This window comes from Moschus berezovskii, chromosome 14 (genome assembly GCF_049115385.1).
Source record: "Moschus berezovskii isolate FMDL1 chromosome 14, NW_MosBer_1.0, whole genome shotgun sequence".
Classification (NCBI taxonomy): Eukaryota; Metazoa; Chordata; class Mammalia; order Artiodactyla; family Moschidae; genus Moschus; species Moschus berezovskii.
This window is the reverse complement of record NC_142473.1, coordinates 53445771-53467503: the sequence shown is the minus strand read 5'-3', so window position 1 is coordinate 53467503 and position 21733 is coordinate 53445771. Positions and strand designations below refer to the sequence as shown.

At 36.7% G+C, this 21733-nt stretch overlaps 2 protein-coding genes across 2 annotated transcripts; both read left to right on the top strand.

The window, feature by feature from the left end:
• Positions 1-3048: 3048 nt before the first annotated feature.
• On the top strand, positions 3049-3984 carry LOC129553958 (olfactory receptor 52J3-like). The gene has a single exon (XM_088843481.1). The coding sequence runs from the start codon at positions 3049-3051 to the stop codon at positions 3982-3984; it is 936 nt and encodes a 311-aa protein (XP_088699607.1).
• Positions 3985-19352: 15368 nt separating this feature from the next.
• On the top strand, positions 19353-20291 carry LOC129553957 (olfactory receptor 52E1-like). Its single transcript, XM_055422628.2, has one exon. The coding sequence runs from the start codon at positions 19353-19355 to the stop codon at positions 20289-20291; it is 939 nt and encodes a 312-aa protein (XP_055278603.2).
• Positions 20292-21733: the final 1442 nt, after the last annotated feature.

Sequence of the window (21733 nt, the reverse complement as noted above, 5' to 3'; positions counted from 1 at the left end):
AATGAAATGTACTATTTTATATAACAATAAGCTTAGTGAAGAACAGGATCAGCTGCCCAAAATGTAATCAAGGTTTCAATTTCTATGCAGCTTTTTAGGAACTAAAAAATTCTATCTATAAGGATATTGAAGTCTTCCCTTCATGATTGAATGCCCAGTTTTAATTTTTCTATAATTAAATATTATACTTTTATCTTTATGCTCTCATTATGTTAAAAATACATTTTGATTTATGACTTTGAAATGTTAGAATAACATATCGTTTCTTTCTTTGGTTCCCATTCATTTCATTTATCTAAATACATTCCTTTTATAATTTTTATGTTATTCATTTTTTATTATCTTACAGCCGGTAAGACTAGCACTGCATGGGGAAAAAAATTAAAGACTTTGTCTTATAGGAAAATCATGATATGTCAATAAATTATTGATGAGTGCTAAGACATGGATGTCTTTTCCAGTGAGTCAACTCTTCACATGAGGTGGCCAAAGTATTGGAGTTTCAGCTTTAGCATCAGTCCTTCCAATGAACACCCAGGATTGATCTCCTTTAGAATGGACTGGTTGGATCTCCTTGCAATCCAAGGGACTCTCAAGAGTCTTCTCCAGCACCACAGTTCAAAAGCATCAATTCTTTTGCAAGCAGGAGAAGAAGGGGACGACAGAGAATGAGATGGCTGGATGGCATCACCGACTCTGTGGACATGAGTTTGAGTGAACTCCAGGAGTTGGTGATGGACAGGGAGGCCTGGCTTGCTGTGATTCATGGGGTCGCAAAGAGTCGGACACGACTGAGCGACTGAACTGAACTGAACTGAAGACATGGATGTGGGAAGAGAAGAGATAAATGTATCAGTGATTGATGCCCTAAACTGAATTTTTATATACAATAAAATTGTGATGCAAAATTCAGCCAGTAAGAGATTCTGTTCACTTCATTCCGTTCACTTCATATGCATAGGTTTTGATGATATTAGTTTTGTGTCTCTGACTTCCTATTAACAATATATGCTTGCATTGGGGGAAAGGTGTGGACTAAGACTATGTCTGCCTTCACATCAGTCCCTTTGCCCCAGGTAAAGATAATGAAATTTTCCTCAGGAGACTCTGAGTTGTTAATCTTGATTCCCATAGGGGATTTGAGTTGGCTTTGCTTTCAGACATGACTCCAAAGATCCTAAGTACAGGTAGTATAAAACTATATTCTCTTTCACAGGTGTATTGGAGTTCTCTAGCCCTATTCCTCCTGAAGGTAAGTTTCCTTTGAAATGTGTGATGGAGATGGATAGTCATGAGAGAATACTGTTCAACAGTGAAGGAATGAGCTACAGTTGAACTTATTAAGCTCTATAGCACCATTGTAGAAAGATTTTCTGACAGAAAGAGTTTTTCACGGGGTCATGCTGAAACAATTTAAATTTTTAAATAATTACCTATAAAGGGAACTTAAATTATGATATAAATGATGATCTCTACTGCCAGGGATAATTGTGTATTTGGGCAGTTTGTGTATTATAATAATTTAAAAATAAGATCATCATAGACCCAGAGTTAAGTGCTAGTTTGTAAAGCTTATTACCAAGAGGGAAGCAGAGAAGTAAGAAATCTGGAGATTAAATACAGTCTAGAAGGATTTACTGGCTGGGGACTCTCTATTTTAGTCATAACATTATTAAAATACTTTCCAAAATTTAGACTTTTGTCTCTCACTTTAATCAAGAGTTGATTAACCCGAGACTCCTCTTCCTTCCTCCCTTCCTTCCTATTCTTTATCCCATCCTTTCTTCCTTCCTTTTTACTTGCATCTTTGTTTTCTTCTTTCCCTTCTTTAAGCTTCTCTTTTCCTTCCCCCACCCCTTTCTTCCCACACTCCTCTGCCCGCTTCTTTTCTTCATTAGTGCTGTACTATCTCTTCTTGTTTTTTTGTTCCAGAAAGAAAGACGAGAGAAAGAAAAAGGGAAGAAGGAAAAAAGATGGAAGAAAAGAAGGAAAAAAGAGATGACAGAAAAGAAAGAGAGTGAAAGACAGACAAGGTGAGGAAGGAAGAGGAAGCATGGAAAACCATATCTACAGTGCGGTAAACTAGGAGCACAGATTCCATCAGCCTGAGGCTGACCCTCATAGCTGTAATCAGAAAGGTGTTCTTATTCTCTGAAATCAGCTCCTTTCAACAAAATTTTCACTGCTCGCCCTCAAACTTTCCCCAACACATGACAAGGAGGAAGTGTAGAGATTTTAGATATTTTGAGATATTCTTAGCAATATGGCAGCCAATAGAAATCCTGGACATTCTTTATTCTATATATCCCATCAGACTATTAATATCAAACAGACACATATGTCTCCTGGAGGTTATTTCAAGCTGTAACGTTTCCTCATTTTGTACAACTATCTTCATACTCAATGTACAGTACAACTTGTATATCTTTGTATACCTTTTTTCTATATCTGTGGTATATTACAGTGTGTCACTGGGATGTATGGATAAATATGAAAGGATAACTAAATGAAGCATATCTTTTCAATTAGGATATGGTATTCAGTGTAAATATTGATACTGAATAAACTGGTTTAAGAAATTCTGCTTGATATGCATCGCTCTGTATATCTTGGTGCAACTCTGTTCCTATATATATATATATATATATATATATATATGATTTATGTGCAGGTATCTGTATCTGATGTTCTGTGATTTGGTGTTGATATGTTTAATTAAGGTATATTTTGTCTTCAAAAAGACTAAAATCTCAATATAAATATAAAATCCTTCATGTTCCATTAATGAATTCTATTTGCTTTTATGAGGTTTGAGCAAATGAGCATAAGATATTACTGCCTAATATTCAGAGAAAGGTCTTTCATAAAGTTAATTTTCCTTCCACTGAAAGACTGTCTGTCTGTGACAATACCTGCTTTTGTACGTAAGTTTTAGCATTAACTTTAATAATAAAAAGAGATAAAAATTAAACCTACTTGTGTGAGTTTTATCATTCTTATTTTCACTTCCAGAGATTGTCAACTCTTTATCTTCTCATCGATGGCAAGATGCTCCACACCAACACCTCCACATTCCACCCAGACACCTTTTTCCTTGTAGGCATCCCAGGACTTGAGGATGTCCATGTCTGGATCTCCCTGCCTTTTTTCTTCATTTACTTAATGGCTCTACTGGGCAATGCTACCATTTTGCTGATTATCTGGTCTGACCACACTCTGCGGGATCCCATGTTCTACTTTCTAGTCATCTTATCAGCCATAGATCTGGCCCTCTCCACATCTGCAGTGCCCCGGATGTTGGGGATATTCTGGTTTGATGCACATGAGATTAGTTTCTCAGCCTGTGTGGCTCAGATGTTCCTGATACATACCTTTACAGGAATGGAGTCTGCAGTTCTGCTGGCGATGGCGTTTGACCGCTACGTGGCTATCTGTGCACCACTCCATTACACAACCGTCCTGACACCCCGAGTACTAGCAGGCATTGGTATTAGTATTATAATGCGCCCAATTCTACTCATGTTTCCCATTCTCCACCTAACCCATCATCTGCCCTTCTGTGGGGCTCGAATTATTGCCCACTCCTACTGTGAGCACATGGGAATTGTCAAGTTGGCCTGTGCCAGCATTCGGATTAATGCCATTTATGGGCTTTTTGTGGCTTCTTTCCTCATTTTGGATGTGGCACTGATTGGAATTTCTTATGCCTACATCCTCCATGCAGTTTTCCACCTCCCATCTCAAGATGCTCGCCACAAAGCCCTGAATACGTGTGGGTCCCATGTAGGGGTCATGTGTGTTTTTTATACACCTTCCCTATTCTCCTTCCTCACCCACCGTTTTGGCCAAAAAATTCCACCTTACATCCACATCCTTGTCGCGAATCTCTATGTCGTCATCCCACCTGCCCTCAATCCTATTATCTATGGTGTGAAGACAAAGCAGATTCGTGCACATGTGAGTCATGCTTTCAGCTCAAAATAGGGTTGTTTCCTTAGTTCTTGAAGACATGGATATAACTGAAATAGTAACTTTCAGTCTACTGTAGACTGATCATCTTTTTAAATGTTCCTTATATCAAAAGTCTTGCAGATACTAAAAGAACAAAATTTTTGGTCTTAAATCCCAGTGTTTCCTATTGGTGTTGAGTATTTATTCTTCTGAATAAATTACATTTATTCATTACAGTAGGGAAACATTCCATTGGAAATCGTTTCATTTTTAACTATGGAGATTGAGTGAAACTCCATATCCATCTATTTGAAAATGACATAGCATTTCAGTGTGGAAAAATTAGCTTATTATATACTCTTTGGTTTCCTCTGAATAAAATAAATAAATTTAAATATTTAAAAAAGATGTTGGGAGAGCTCATCAATAAATTTTTAAATGTATCTGGTTTCTTTAAGGATGATACTGGCTATTAAATGGAGAAGGCAATGGCACCCCACTCCAGTACTCTTGCCTGGAAAATCCCATGGACGGAGGAGCCTAGTAGGCTGCAGTCCATGGGGTCGCAAAGAGTCAGACACAACTGAACGCCTTCACTTTCAGTTTTCACTTTCATGCATTGGAGAAGGCAATGGCAACCCACTGCAGTGTTCTTGCCTGGAGAATCCCAGGGACAGGGGAGCCTGGTGGGCTTCCATCTATGGGGTCGCACAGAGTCGGACATGACTGAAGGGACTTAGCAGCAGCAGCATCTGGCTATTAAATGAGTTGTGAAAAGAGTTCTTCCCTTTAATTTCAGTTTTCTTTTCCTTACTCTTCAGGAAAATCTATAGGCAATATGTGCCTTGACTATGTCACTATACTTCTCTCTTTCTGGAGGCATATGAAATGAAAGAATCTGAAAAAAGTACTTATATTATTAAAGCATGAAAACTTTGTTATGAGAAGATTGAATGTACAGAATTCTAACAGGAGGATTTTGAGTCAGGTTAAACTAGGTATATTTTGTGTGTGTGAGGGAAAGATGTTGTTATTTTAGTCACAAAGTCATGTAGGACTCTTGTGACCCCACGAACTATAGCCCACCAGGTTCCTCTGTCAGTGAGATTCCTCAGGCAAGAATATTGGTGCAGGTTGCCATTTCCTTCTCCAGGGGATCTTCTGACCCAAGTGTCAAACCCATGTTTCTTGCGCTGGAAGGTATGTTCTTTACTATTGAGCCACCAGGGAAGTGGAAGAGTGGTGTATACTTTGGTTTATCTACATATGTTAAACATGTTTAGGAAAGCTTTTACCTAAATATGCCGCTTCTCCTCCAAAGACCTCTTTATTTGTGGAATGTAGAATGCATTTATCATTTTGGTTGATGCTTTGCAAAAGTAGTTGAATTTCAGGCATAGGTAGAAACAAGTTTTGAAAGTCAGCTATTATAATGGAATTCGATGAATATTCTTGCAAATACTTTTTGTTTTCTTATAAAAACATATTTCCACTATGACTCTGAGGCATTTAATGTATTATTGATTAATGTTTCTAAATTAGTTGTGGCAGAAACTAATTTCATAAAAATAATGAAATGGAACACAAGACCAACTATTTAATAAGAGTCTAGGAACTAATTTTCTGATGGAAAGCTCACAATATGATAAAAGAAAAATGACTGCACAATTTTATAATATCACTAAATGGATTAGAACACATACTTTCAGAGAATGCAAATGTGAACAATAGGGTATATATCAGTAAGGCACAGGGACTAAAGATTCAGCAAAATCTTTCATGAAGGAATTAATGTAAGGTGACACAATGCACATCTAAATATGATATATTTGAAGAATCTGTTTCTTGTAACACGTTAAGTACTTAAATACTCTTTTTTATTAGAGAATGGAAGATATGCAAAATGAATTTTAATGACATCTTTGTCAAGAGTTCATCCAAGAGCAGTCTTTTGAGTGTTTTTGCTCAATTGGATATTGTATTTCATTTGCTGCACAACTTAAATTTAATATTACAAAATAAAACAAAAACTAAAAGATCAACTTTTATTATTAATAAGGTACTAATTTACTCCTATTAAATTGACTTTAAATCTTCATTTAATGTGTGATCCCACTTTTAAAGTCACCGAGGATTACCGAAACCATTTGCAAAATAAATGCAGTATCTATCTTTAGAAGGAAACATACATATTTCTGGAGATTGATAGGATTCATATGCATTAATCAGTAAGCCATGACATTCCTGATTAAAACTTTAAGAGTAGCTTTATAGTCAAATCAAATCTAACAATGCTTTTACAGTTTTAACATTGACTCCAGCCACACAATCAAAATTATGTCTGTATTGTTTCCCTTTACCTAGATGACTATGACTAATGGTAAGAAGCAATCTTTTGTTACTTCTGTCTTTTAAAATCACTTTTACCTATAAAAACAAACCACTCAAGTGTTTGTCATTTTCTTTAAGCATACATTCTAAGGAATAATTATTAAATTATTAAAATAATAATTTAATAATTACTAAATAAAATAATAATAAATAATTAATTAATAAACCTTTATTAATTCTACCCATCATCTGATAACCTGAAAGTAAATATTTCTAGGAACTGAAGCACATGACATATATGAGACAGCTTTCTAAAGATATATGAACCAGGGCTGTTGGTATTTGTCACCAAACCTTTGATGATGACCTTATGGTTCAGATGATCTCCAGTATCCATGATCTTGATTACCTATGGACTTTAGACCAGAAGTGGCCTAAATGTTCTTCCTCTAACCTTCCTTGTTACCCGAATGAGCCCTGAATATTTATCTAATCTGCATACTTTCCCTCTAACATAAAAGAATGTATCAGGAAAGATCCTTCCTGGCATTTGAGGGACAAAAAACTGCTGAAACTGGGAAACCTGATTCTTGAACAGCAGTGCTTTAGAGAATCTCAATAAAAAAGGGAAATGTAAAAAATAATGATAATAAACAGAAACCTTAATTAAATAGAGTCAGGAGACTAGAAGGGGGATTGCTCATCTCTTGGAGTAACAGTAGAATCCAACAGGAAGAAGCAGTGCTCTTCTTTCTTGGCAAAGACTAAGCCAATAAAAAGCCATAGACTCTTCATTTACTATAGCCCAACCAAAATTCCTTTTTTCTTATGTACATAAAAATGTTCTCCTTCCCTTGCTTTGTGGGACCTGGCATATGGTTCTTTATAGATCCCAAATCATAATTCTTTACTGACCATCAATAAACCCATTTTTGTTGGATAAATATCTGGCAGTCTAACTGTTTTAGGTCAATATATGTTATTGAGAAATCTGTTACTTAGACTTCACATTTTGGAGTTTTCCAGTTATCTTTCTATTATTGATTTGTAATTTAATTCAATTTCTGTCAACAGAACTTTTGTATAATTTGAATCATTCATTGATAAGGTGTTTTATAGGGCAGAATATATTTTATCTTGGTAAGTAGTATCCCAGCACTTGAAAATAATTTGTACTTGGCTCTTTGGGGGGAACTGTTCTAGTAATGTTAATTATATCAAGGTGTTTAATAGTGTTTGTGATCTATTTATATTCTTACTGATTTTTTTTTCTACTTGTTATACCAATTATTTATTTTTCTCTGCTTGTCATATCAACTATTGAGATTTTTAATTATGATTTTATGTATGTATCACTACAGTTCTACCAGTTTTTTCTTCACATATTTTGAAGGTACTAAAGAAAGTGTATTAAATTTTTGTGATTGTGAAGCCTTTAAGATAAAATGACTTCTTTTAATTATAAAAAGTCACTCTTTATCTCTGATAAGAGTATTGCTTGGAAATTTACTTTTTCTAGTATAGTCACTTTGTTTTGATTAGTGTTAGTACACCATAAAGTTTTCTATCATTTGATCTGAACAAATTTATTTCTTTATATTTAAAGTTATATTCTAATAGAGCCTTCTAATAGTTGTAGTATCAAAAGGTGTGATATTACCAAAAGGCGTGATTTGCCATAGATGTGTGGAATAGAGCGAAAGCCCACAAAATCAACCGTACACATAGGCTCAGTTGATTCTCAATGAGAATGCCAAATCAGTTCAATGTGTGAAGACATTCTATATAAAAAATAGTCCTGGGAAAACTAGATACCCAAATGAATAAGAATTAAATTGGACATCTATCTCACACCATGTAAAAATTTAAGTTAAATAATAACTTAAATATTAGGGCTAAAAAAATAAAGCCCTTAGAAAAACATTTAGGAGTCAGTTATCATGACCTTGGCTGTGACAATAAAGTCTTAGAACATCAAAAGCGTAACAAAATAAAATATAAGTAAATTAGACATTCTCAAAACAAAACCAACCAACAACAAAAACAATTTTGTGCATCAGAGCATGTTATGATGAAAAGAAAAAAAACACAACTCCAGAATGGGAGAAAACATTTATGAGTCATATTTTAATAATAGTTTATTATATAGAATATATAAATATAATATCTACATCTCAACAACAGAAAGGCAAAAAAAAAACTAGTTAAAAAATGGATTGGTGGGGGCTGTATAGACATTTTTAAATAACACATACAAATAGCTAATAAGCACATGAAAAAAGGCTGAACTTCATTAATAACTAGGGATATTTAAATGAAAACCACAGTAAGACAGCATTTAACACCTATCCCAAAGAAAGGCAATGCCAAAGAATGCTCAAACTACCGCACAATTGCACTCATCTCACACGCTAGTAAAGTCATGCTCAAAATTCTCCAAGCCAGGCTTCAGCAGTATGTAAACCGTGAACTCCCAGATGTTCAAGCAGGTTTTAGAAAAGGCAGAGGCACCAGAGATCAAATTGCCAACATCCGCTGGATCATGGAGAAAGCAAGAGAGTTTCAGAAAAACATCTATTTCTGCTTCATTGACTATGCCAAAGCCTTTGACTGTGTGGATCACAATAAACTGTGGAACATTCTGAAAGAGATGGGAATCCCAGACCACCGGACCTGCCTCTTGAGAAACCTGTATGCAGGTCAGGAAGCAACAGTTAGAACCGGTCATGGAACAACAGACTGGTTCCAAATAGGAAAAGGAGTGCGTCAAGGTTGTATATTGTCACCTTGCTTATTTAACTTATATGCAGAGTACATCATGAGGAACGCTGGGCTGGAAGAAGCACAAGCTGGAATCAAGATTGCTGGGAGAAATATCAATAACCTCAGATATGCAGATGACACTACCCTTATGGCAGAAAGTGAAGAGGAACTCAAAAGCCTCTTGATGAAAGTGAAAGAGGAGAGTGAAAAGGTTGGCTTGAAGCTCAACATTCAGAAAACAAAGATCATGGCATCTGGTCCCATCACTTCATGGGAAATAGATGGAAAAACAGTGGAAACAGTGTCAGACTTTGTTTTTTTGGGCTCCAAAATCACTGCAGATGCTGATTGCAGCCATGAAATTAAAAGACGCTTGCTCCTTGGAAGGAAAGTTATGACCAACCTTGACAGTATATTAAAAAGCAGAGACATTACTTTGCCAACCAAGGTCCGTCTAGTCAAGGCAATGGTTTTTCCCGTGGTCATATATGGATGTGAGAGTTGGACTGTGAAGAAGGCTGATCGCCGAAGAATCGATGCTTTTGAACTGTGGTGTTGGAGAAGACTCTTGAGAGTCCCTTATACTGCAAGGAGATCCAACCAGTCCATTCTAAAGGAGATCAATCCTGGATGTTCATTGGAGGGACTGATGCTAAAGCTGAAACTCCAATACTTTGGCCACCTCATGAGACGAGTTGACTCACTGGAAAAGACTCTGATGCTGGGAAAGGTTGGGGGCGGGAGGAGAAGGGGACGACGGAGAATGAGATGGCTGGATGGCATCACCGACTCTGTGGACATGAGTTTGAGTGTACTCCGGGAGTTGGTGATGGACAGGGAGGCCTGGCGTGCTGTGATTCATGGGGTCGCGGAGAGTCGGACACGACTGAGTGACTGAACTGAACTGAGGATTGCTTTAAACAAATAAAGAAGTAAAAAAAATAACAAGTGTTAGTGAGGATGTGAATGAATTGGAACTCTTATGAAATGTTGGTGGATGCATAAAATGGGGCTGCTGCTAGAGATATTATTTCAAACTACCTCAAAATATTAACCATAGATTTGTTGTATGCCACAGTAATTCTACTCTTAGGTTTATATGGAAACAGGTAATTGTAGGTCAATGTTTGTTGCAGTATTATTTACAATATCCAAACGGTAGAAACAATCCAATCGCCACCAACAAATGAATAAACAAAATGTGATATATACATTGAATGGAATATTTTGTTGTTTGATCACTAAGTTGTGTCTTTAACCCCATGGACTGCAACACCCCAGGTTTCCCTGGCCTTCACTATCTATCAGAGTTTGCTCAGACTCATATCCATTGAATCAGTGATGCCATCCACCATCTCATCCTCTGTCACCCCCTTCTCTTCCTGCCCTCAATCTTTCCCAGCATCAGGGTCTTTTCCACTGAGTTGGCTCTTCTCATCAAGTGGCCAAAATATTGGTGCTTCAGCATCAGTCCTTTCAATGACTATTCAGGGTTGATTTCCTTTAGGACTGACTGATTTGATCTCCACACTAACCAAGGGACTCTCAAGAGTCTTTTCCAGCACCACAGTTAAAAAGCATAAATTCTTTGGCTCTCAACCTTCTTCATGGTCCATCTCTCACATCCATATAAAACTACTGGAAAAAAACATAGTTTTGACTACATAGACCTTTGTTGGCAAAATGATATTCTGCTTTTTAATGTGCTGTTTAGGTTTGTCATAGCTTTCCTTCCAAGCAGCAAGCTTTAATTTAATGGATGCAGTCATCATCTAGTGATTTTCGAGTCCAAGAAAATAAAATCTGTCATTGCTTCCACTTTTTCCCCTTCTATTTATCATGAAGTGATGGCATGGTATGCCATGATCTTAGTATTTTGAATGCTGAGTTTTAAGGCAGCTGTTTCACTCTCCTCTTTCACCATCATCAAGAGGCTTTTTAGATCCTCTTCACTTTCTGCTATTAGAGTAGTATCATTTGAATATATGAGGTTGTTGATATTTCTCCCAGCAATCCTGATTCCAGCTTGTGATTCACCCAGCTTGGCTTTTTTTTTTTTTTTAATTCCCTTCATGGATCATAGCTTTGCTGTGGCAAATATGTTTGCATAACTCAATGAAGCTATGAGCCATGCCATGCAAGGCCCCACAAAATGGATTATTGTGGAAAAATAGTCACTTGGAAAAAAGCTTGGAAGTTTCTTACAAAACTAAATATAGTTTTACCATATGATCCATCAATTATATCCCAAGAATTTATCCAACTGGCTTGAAAACTATGTCCAAACAAAAACCTACATGTGGATTTTTATACCAACTTTATTCATAATTGCCAATAACGTGCAGCAATCAAGATGCCCTTCAAAAGATAAATGAATATCCAAACTGATACATCCAGAGAACATAATATAATTGATATTATTCAGCATTATTAAGAAATGAGATATCAAGAGATAGAAAGACATAGATGAATCTTAGATGTATATTCCTAAGTGAAAAGAAGCCAATCTGAAAAACTTCATTTGGTGTGACTCTAAAGAATATTCCAGAAAAAAACCAAAACTATAGAGACAGCAAACATATCCATGGCTGCCAAGAGAAGGAGGAGTGAGGAGATGTTGAACATGTGAAGAACATGGGAATTTTCAAGTTAGTGAAACTATGCTATATGATAGTGTAATGGTGAGTATATGATGCTACACATTTGAAAAATACATGAAATTTTACAACACAAAAGATGACAAGTGTATGCAAATTAGAAAATAATTTAGGAGTTCAGAGGATCCCATGATGAAATGCAAAATGTAACAGACACAATGTACTACAAATGTAGGTTAAAACCTCACTAAAGTTGGTGGAGGAAAGTGTATCAACTTAAATAATTTTGAAGATGAGTGGAGTCTATGAGACTAAAGGCCGAAAGGATTGTATACATAAGTGCTGTACCCTAGCAGATGCATTTTTTGCCCACAGGGTTATAGGTTAATAATTCTATTATTTTACATGTAAATGCTGCTGTTGAGCAGTTATTCAAATGGATGGCACATGGTAGGATCCAGGTTTCTCATTGTTGGAGTGGTATTTCACAGATAAGCATGAGTGGATACTAGAATAATTCATTTGGTAATGAACTGGAGTTAGAGACATCACAATAAAATATTCAAATAGATGATAGGTGTGTAGATTTTTATAGATATGTATTCAATATAACATGCACAGCTTAATGTATACATATGTATTTCCTTGCTCTGTCAGCTGAGAGGGTCTTAAAGCAATGACATTCTAGTAGTAAAGCAAACCTAGCCTTTTCTAACACCATTATCAAAGTAAAGAAACCAATGATACTTAGAGAAATTATCATATTCTAAGTTTGGGGTAGGTGATATGCAAGATAAGCATTATAGCATGATGTGGCGCCAGAAAGTAAGGAAGTTTACCCCCTCCCCCCAAATAAGAACCTACAATTATAAGGGTACGTCAAACGGACATAGTAGTCAACTGAAAGAGTTTCTAATAGCCACAGCTAAAAAGTTTGAGAATATAAAGTAATAATGAGTATAACCTACAGTATAAATATGATTCCATATTGGTATAAATAAATGATTGAACACATAAGCAAATAGGAGAAATAGATATATCTCTTATGAAAAAAAAGTCCAAAACAATATATGAGGATACTCTGTCCTCAAGGAAGAGGAGCATCACACCTCACTTAAAGATTTCACATTACTTACTTACTTCCAGAGAGTAATTTTCTACAGAACAAACCTGGAAATGGGTGAGAATAAAGACCTGACAAACACTCCCTCAGATGGTAAAGTCATGGGGATAGGAAGTACCCTTGATATGTTCTGATATAATATTTTACCTCACTGATCTTCCTCCCCAAATCGCATAAATATGGTCTAATCATGAGGAAAGTGTCAGAATAGTCTCAATTGAGGAACATTTTACAAAAATCTGGCCAGTACTTCTAAAACCAATCACGTCTTACAACAAAGAGAAGCCTGAGACACTGTCACAGCCAAGAGAACCCTAAGAGATCTAACTAGATGAAACTAGTAAATGTAATTTGATATCCTGGATGGGATCTTATAAGAGAAAAAGAACATTAGGTAAAAGTAAGGGAATATAAATAATATTTGAACTTTAATAACATATGAATTTTGGTTAATATTGGTTCATTAACCATAACAAATAACCACACTAAAGTACAATATTATTGTGGGGGAAATTATGAATGGGTCATTTGAGAAATGTTTACTGCATCTGCGTTTTTCTTTACAACTGTTCTATTTTTTTAAGTTTATTTAAAACTTTTAAAATAGTTTATAGAAAATCAGTTAGTCAAAATTACCTTTTGGACCTTCAAGAGGGAAGCAAGACATGATTTGTGAGAGATAAAGACTTTTAATATACTGCTGATATTATGAAAGATGACAACTGACAATGGAAAAATAAAAAATACATAGGATTTATTAGATTTATTTGTCATATGATAGTGCTGACATTGCAGATCTCAGTGTCAGTTTCCAAAATCCATGAATTCCCATAAGCTTTCTAAAAACTTCTGTTTCTGCTTCTGCAACCAAAAACCTGAGGTTTTCAGGTAAGTTAAGGGTGTGAGGAAAGCTGAGTGCCGAAGAATTGATGCTTTTGAACTGTGGTGTTGGAGAAGACTCTTGAGAGTCCCTTAGATTGCAAGGAGATCCAACCAGTCCATTCTAAAGGAGATCAGTCCTGGGTGTTCATTGGAAGGACTGATGCTAAAGCTGAAACTCCAATACCTCATGCGAAAAGTTGACTCATTGGAAAAGACTCTGATACTGGGAGGGATTGGAGGCAGGAGGAGAAGGGGATGACAGAGAATGAGATGGCTGGATGGCATCATCAACTCGATGGATATGAGTTTGAGTGAACTCTGGGAGTTGGTGATGGACAGGGAGGCCTAGTGTGCTATGATTCATGGGGTCTCAAAGAGTTGGACACGAATGAGCGACTGAACTGAACTGAACAGAAGAGTGTGAGGGGATTCCCAGGTGGTTCAGTGGTAAATAATCTGCTTGCCAGTGCTAGAGAACACAGGAGACACAGGTTTGATCCCTGGACCGGGAAGATCCTCTGGAGGAGAAAATGGCAATCCACTTCAGTATTCTTTTGGGAAAATCTCATGGACTGAAGAGTCTGGAGGGCTACAGTCTGTGGTGTTACAAAGAGTCTGACAACTGGGCATGCACACAAGGGAGTGGGGACAAAGATTTGTTATACAGCCTACTTTCCCAGCTTAGATGAAAGAAAGGATATGCAGCTTTTACTCGGTATTAATTCTGATGTTCTAAATGCCATTTGTTTGACAAAATGATTTTTTCATTATTGGCAGTAAGTCTAGGCAAGGAATATGATGACATTTATTGACTCCCCTATAATTCCAGGTATGAATTCTAGGAGACATCTTCATGGCAACTCCAATCATTATGAGCTTCCACAGAATATCACAGCTTGAGAATATTAAGTATTAGCTAAAGGCAGAGGAACCAGAGATCAAATTGCCAACATCCGCTGGATCATGGAAAAAGCAAGAGAGTTCCAGAAAAACATCTATTTCTGCTTCATTGACTATGCCAAAGCCTTTGACTGTGTGGATCACAATAAACTGTGGAACATTCTGAAAGAGATGGGAATCCCAGACCACCTGACCTGCCTCTTGAGAAAGCTGTATGCAGGTCAGGAAGCAACAGTTAGAACTGGACATGGAACGACAGACTGGTTGCAAATAGGAAAAGGAGTACGTCAAAGTTGTATATTGTCACCCTGCTTATTTAACTTATATGCAGAGTACATCATGAGGAATGCTGGGCTGGAAGAAGCACAAGCTGGAATCAAGATTGCCAGGAGAAATATCAAAAACCTCAGATATGCAGATGACACCACCCTTATGGCAGAAAGTGAAGAGGAACTCAAGGGCCTCTTGATGAAAGTGAAAGAGGAGAGTGAAAAGGTTGGCTTGAAGCTCAACGTTCAGAAAACAAAGATCATGTCATCTGGACCCATCACTTCATGGGAAATAGATGGGGAAACAGTGGAAACAGTGTCAGACTTTATTTTGGGGGGCTCCAAAATCACTTCAGATGCTGATTGCAGCCAGGAAATTAAAAGACACTTACTCCTTGGAAGGAAAGTTATGACTAGCCTAGATTGTATATTAAAAAGCAGAGACATTACTTTGCCAACAAAGGTCCGTCTAGTCAAGGCTATGGTTTTTCCTGTGGTCATGTATGGATGTGAGAGTTGGACTGTGAAGAAAACTGATCGCCAAAGAATTGATGCTTTTGAACTGTGGTGCTGCATAAGACTCTTGAGTGTCCCTTGGACTGCAAGGAGATCCAACCAGTCCATTCTAAAGGAGATCAATCCTGGGTGTTCATTGGAAGGACTGATGCTAAAGCTGAAACTGCAATACTTTGGCCACCTCGTACGACGAGTTGTCTCACTGGAAAAGAGTTTGATGCTAGGAGAGATTGGAGGTGGGAGGAGAAGGGGACGACAGAGAATGAGATGGCTGGTTGGCATCACCGACTCTGTGGACATGAGTTTGAGTGAACTCCGGGAGTTGGTGATGGACAGGGAGGCCTGGCATGCTGTGATTCATAGGGTTGCAAAGAGTCGGACACGACTGAGCTACTGAACTGAACTGAACTGAACTGAAAGTAGCTCAGCACATGGTTACAAACTTCTTACTATATATCAGGAAATGTTTTAAGTGTCACACAAGAATAAGCTCTTTTAGTCTTCATAGCATTATTTGTATTTGGTATTATTCTGCTCATTATGGAGAAGAAAATGTAGACACAGAGTTTAAATTTCTTGCCTAAACTCTTATGTCTATTAAGTAAGGGAGATGAGATTCAAATCCATACAATCTGTCTCAAAGTCCATCCATTTAGCTAATTTCCTATATAACATATTTCTTTCCTTAGACCTCTGCCTTTCTATCATTAAATTTAACCCTGGCTTATTTACTGTTAATAAGAATAATAAAGAGGAAAGTATTTGCATTTGACACAACTGGTTGTTTTTTTATTATATTATCGTTCCCATTTAAGTTCTAATATATACCTCGTGAAGTGATGGCTATTAGCTGAGCTTCAGTTTTTTGAGATCATATTTAAAGTTGAATTGTGCTTAGCATTGGGGTGTGAGAGGCAAATAAGTGGAAAGTGAGCCCTCCTCAAAGTGTCTCCTGCTTAGAGATAAGACAATTCATCAGTAGTCACCTCAAGCTTGGGAATCAGCATCCAGATACAGGACTTTTTTTTTTTTTAATCACCAATGATGTTATGCTTCATATTTATGAAGCATCTAGCTCTGTGCCTCTGGACACTTCTGTTCTCCAGAGAGCACTAATATTTGGAGACACTCCATTTTAAAGGCCGTGTTTACAGTATAAATCTCCCATTGCAATCAGAGTGCGTGAAATGGAAACATTCTGGAGCAGTTGAACTAGCTAATACAGAAAGTTTTGCTGGTAAGTCTGGTCTTGGGGCCAGAAAGGATGCATTAAGGCAGGAACCATTTTATTATGGTCATTTCATTAAGATTTAAGATGAGCCAAAATAGATGACAGAAATGTAGAAAAAAGGAAAGCTAATTGAATATAGAAGATATCACCCCAAAATGTAACAAGATGATATTTTACATAGATTCAGAGCTGTACTCCAAAAAATATTTTGTTAAAACATCATTCTTAAATATCTGGATAAGTGATGCATGTGTGCATATCCAAATACCTTCACAATTTCCTGTATTGTCTTTCTCTAAATCTTTGTCATTTATCTCACTTTTTCCTTTGCCTGCTGTGGTTGTATCTTCACCATCAATCTTGTCTCCCTTGCTTTCTCTTAGCATTTTGCAATTATTTTGCCGAACTTAACTTTGTATATTCCTCTAGCCTCCATTCAGCTCTCAAGATAAAAAGACAAGACAATCACAATCTAGTTAACTGAAAAGTTTTGAACTTCTAAATTACCATTCCTCCTATCAATGGAGTAAACAAACAAACAAAATCCATGTATCAGTTGGTAGTTTTGCACAACAACTGTGAAATTCATGGAAGTTTCTGTCTGAGAGTTGGAGACCAAGTAGGGCTCCAAGAATTTCTGAACTTCAAGAGTCTTCAAACAACATAAACTGTTTCATCTACACAAGTCTATTTATGTTTTTTTCTTATCTGTTCTTTTTTAACAGAGGAGCATGGGCATAGGGAAATTGTGAGAAAAATATTAATAGCTGATGATTATATTTACCACACAACCTGGTAGTTCAGCTGTAAAAAATTCCTCCTGCAATGCAAGAGACCTTGGTTTAATTCCTGGGTCAGGAAGGGATAGGCTACCCACTCTAGTATTCTTGCCTGGAGAATCCCCATTGACAGAGGAGCCTAGTGGGCTAGTCCATGGGATTGCAAAGAGTTGGACACGACTGGGCAACTAAGCGTACTATCATTCTACTTTCACGTACTTCTTTAGAAAGGTCCCAATATGCATTTTTAAGTGCTTAGAAGATATACATGTAATAAAGCAAAAGATTTCCCATAAGTAACTCCAGTTGAAGAAAGGGATAAAGCACTACAAAACCTGTAAGTATCATAGTTCTGGGTAGAACCAGTGACTATATTTTGTTTTGAGAATTCAAAGAAGGGTAAAGGGCATATAAAGTCAGGGTTTTGAGATATTAAATTACATACCATTTTACTAAATGCACACATATTTTTAACACATTATAATTCATAAATGCTTATGTATATTATCTTATTTTGCAGCAGTTCCCAAATGACAAAAACATTGAATCAGAATAACTTGAGGAGCTTCACAGAAATCATGAGGTGCTATACCATACCTAATGATTCAAAACTTCCAGAGTTTGGACTTAAAATTTGTATTTTTATGTAGTTCTCTACAGGCTGTAAAGTCAGGATGAGAAGCCACTGCTGTGTAATCCCTCTTTCAGTGTATTTATAGGAACCATGTGGAAAGCTTTGGCCCACTTCCTGACTACCTTAATCTCTGACAGCTTTAAGGAGTAGTTCAACTATTGTACATTAACTGCCTGGCAGAGTGCAGTCCAATGTGAGCAACTGATACAGCTTCGAAATCTCTTTTCAATTTCGAAGCACAGTGCTAAGTAAATATTTGCTAGAATCATGACAAAAAGGTAACATTGAACACTAAAGAAATGTGACAGATATTTTTGAAGGGTAGTCACAATCTGACATAGAGAAATGAGATAAAGTGTAGGCATGAAAGAAGAGGGAAAAGCAAGAAGAAAATAGTGATCCAGACTTCTGTGTGATCCACAGAATCCAAATGCTATGCTCTTCTCAACTATGATACTTTAATACTGAAATGTCCCTCTACTATATTAAAAATTCCATCACCTTGAATCTCTTTCCAATTTAATTTCAAATGCTCTACTATTATGTTTTCAGGACTATGTCTTAAATATCACTTTGAATAAGTACTTAAGAAGCTGCATGCTGCTGTGAACCAAGCTCTTACAATTTCATCATTATCTCTTCTGCTATTTTCAACAATCAATTGTAAAATCTAATGGTGAGGCCAAGTCAACTCTATCAACTATATCCACCATGAGTCTGGATTTCCTACATTCAGTACAGTCTACCCAAACTACAATGGTGGTGTTTCTGATGAAAGAGATATAGGAGATGATTGAGTGGATTTCTCTACTGGGTTTGGTACTTCTAAAAAGATTTTGTGCAAGTTGTATCTTCACAGGTTGTGGCAATTAACTATTAGATGGTAACTGCCCAGGATAAAAGGAAAATATACCTGCTACAATTCCAAAGAAACCATTTTATTATTGTTTTAATTCTTAAGCTATAATTGAACTTCCTTAAGAGGAGTAACGATGCTTAATTTATCTGTGTGCACCAATTATCTGGCCATTTGCCTGATAAGCTATTGATCTTTGATAAAAGTTTCACTAAATTAAATTATTAAATTAATAATAAAATATAAAAGTATACAATTAAATAAATTAATCATTAAAATTATTGAAGAGATTGATGAAAATAAATGGAATGTGTCCATCAAAATTAAACAAGAATGATGTATTTTAGTTTTCATAAAGGTCACACAATTATGTCATGATGGGTTTGGTGACTAGAAAAGACCACACATATTTTTGTATAATTCTGTAGGAAATCCATATAACTGGACAAGAAGTGCTGGAGCCTCTCAATGAATGAGACATCTGTTGTGAAATGTGCAGCTGTCACAGTGCCAGAGAAGCATGGTCCCTCCTAATGACACACAGTTGCACCCCTACTTTTTTCTCCTACTTGGAATTCCAGGACTAGAAGATGTGCATACGTGGATTGGTTTTCCATTTTGTATTGTATATATGACTGCTCTACTGGGAAATATTACAACTCTTTATGTGATTCAGACTGAACATAGTCTCCATCAGCCCATGTTCTACTTCCTGGCCATTCTGTCATCTATTGACCTGGGCCTGTCTACCTCTACCATCCCCAAGATGCTTGGCATCTTCTGGTTCAACCTGAGAGAAATCTCCTTTGAGGGTTGCCTCGCCCAGATGTTCTTCATCCACCTATGCACCGGTATGGAGTCAGCTGTACTTGTGGCCATGGCCTATGATCGCTATGTGGCCATCTGTAACCCTCTTCACTACACATTGGTACTGACAAACAAGGCGGTATTAGTGATAGCATTGCTCATACTTCTGAGACCCTTAGCTATTGCAATTCCCTTTGTTCTGCTCATCCTGAGGTTACCGTTCTGTGGGCACCAAATCATCCCCCACACATATTGTGAGCACATGGGTATTGCCCGCTTGTCCTGTGCCAGCATAAAGGTCAACATCATCTATGGCTTATGTGCCATCTCTATCTTGGTGTTTGACATCATAGCCATTGTCGTCTCCTATGTCCATATCCTGAGTGCTGTCTTCTGCCTACCTTCCAGGAGTGCCCGGTTAAAGGCACTCAGCACATGTGGCTCCCATGTCTGTGTCATTTTGGCCTTCTATACTCCAGCATTCTTCTCCTTCATGACCCATCGTTTTGGCCAAAATATTCCTCAATACATCCACATTCTTCTTGCTAACTTTTATGTTGTCATTCCACCTGCTCTAAATCCTGTTATTTATGGGGTGAGAACCAAGCAGATAAGAGAAAGGGTAATTAGAACTTTCAGAAACAGATTATGAAATTTTCTCTTCAGAGATGAAGAGGCTTGAATAGGAGAAAATAAAACTTCATTTCTCCACAGATGATTGAAATGGTACAATGTCCCCATCTTGAACCGCCCTCCCACCTCCCTTCCCCAGGGCAGATTCATGTCAATGTATGGCAAAACCAATACAATAATGTAAAGTAATTAGCCTCCAATTAAAATAAATAAATTAAAAAATTACAATAAAAAATAAATAAAATGTAAAAACAAATGAAATAAACAAACAAAAAGAAATAGTACAATGTCAGGGGAAGATGATATTCTATGCATAGATTTACAAAGTATTTCACTCATTTTAGAAACAATAAACCAAATGAGACAATAATAAATATTTAATATATGCATAGATATAATCACATACAAATGTAAACAATTGCATAAGTAAAAGAGAATTTACATGAAAAAAGCACATGAGGTTGGCAAAAATTGACTAATATTAATATAACACTCACTTACATACACATATTATAAGCCAGACTCATAACACATATCATGAGCCACAGTTCATAACTTTTTAAGTATTAACTCCTTGAATTCTTGTAGGTATGATAAGAAGTAGCTATTAATTAGTTCCTTTCTATAGCTCAGGAAATGGAAATAATAATATAGGATGAAAAGGAGTGTATATAGAGGAGGTAACTGGAGAAATCTATCTATCTGAAAAGACAAGGGTTAAACATGGGGAGGTAGCTGTGCTTTAAACGGGACAAAAACTCAAAGTTTTCTACCAGAGAAAATATTACTCCAAACTAACAAAGGTAGAGTTTGAGGAAAAAGTGCAAAGGCAACTTTTTTTGTAGTTTTCTTGTTTGTTTGTTCTTGACCCATGTCAGGATAAGATCATGCCCTCATGGTCTGGCTTGAAGTGACAAAGTCTGAAAGTAAGACTGAGCAGTAGAAGGGAAGAGGAATAATTTAATAAAACTAGTTTTTACAGCTAGTGAAACATAAGATAGAAATATTAAGTAAAATGTTTATGTATTCATTAAATAAAGAGCACATATGCCCTCAGACTTTTCTTTACCAGTAGTGTTAGCAAAGTATTCAATGAATCTGTGAAAATGAAAGCACCAACATAATATGGTAGATCTATACATTAGTAGAAGTGGCATGTGCCATGCTGTGTGTTGTGCTCAGTCACTCAGTTGTGTCCAAAATTTTTTGTGACCTCATGGACTACAGCTGGCCTAGCTCCTCTGCCCATGGGATTTTCCAGGCAAGAATACTGGAGCGGGTTGCTATTACCTTCTTTACTGGATATTCTGACCCAGGGATCTAACCTGAATCTCCTGTATCTGCTGTACTGGCAGGTGGATTCTTTACTACTGAGCCACCTGGGAAGCCAGAGTGTTCTATGAACAAGTAATTCAACAAGTACCAAGAAAAAGAACACATGCAATAATAATATACATTGAC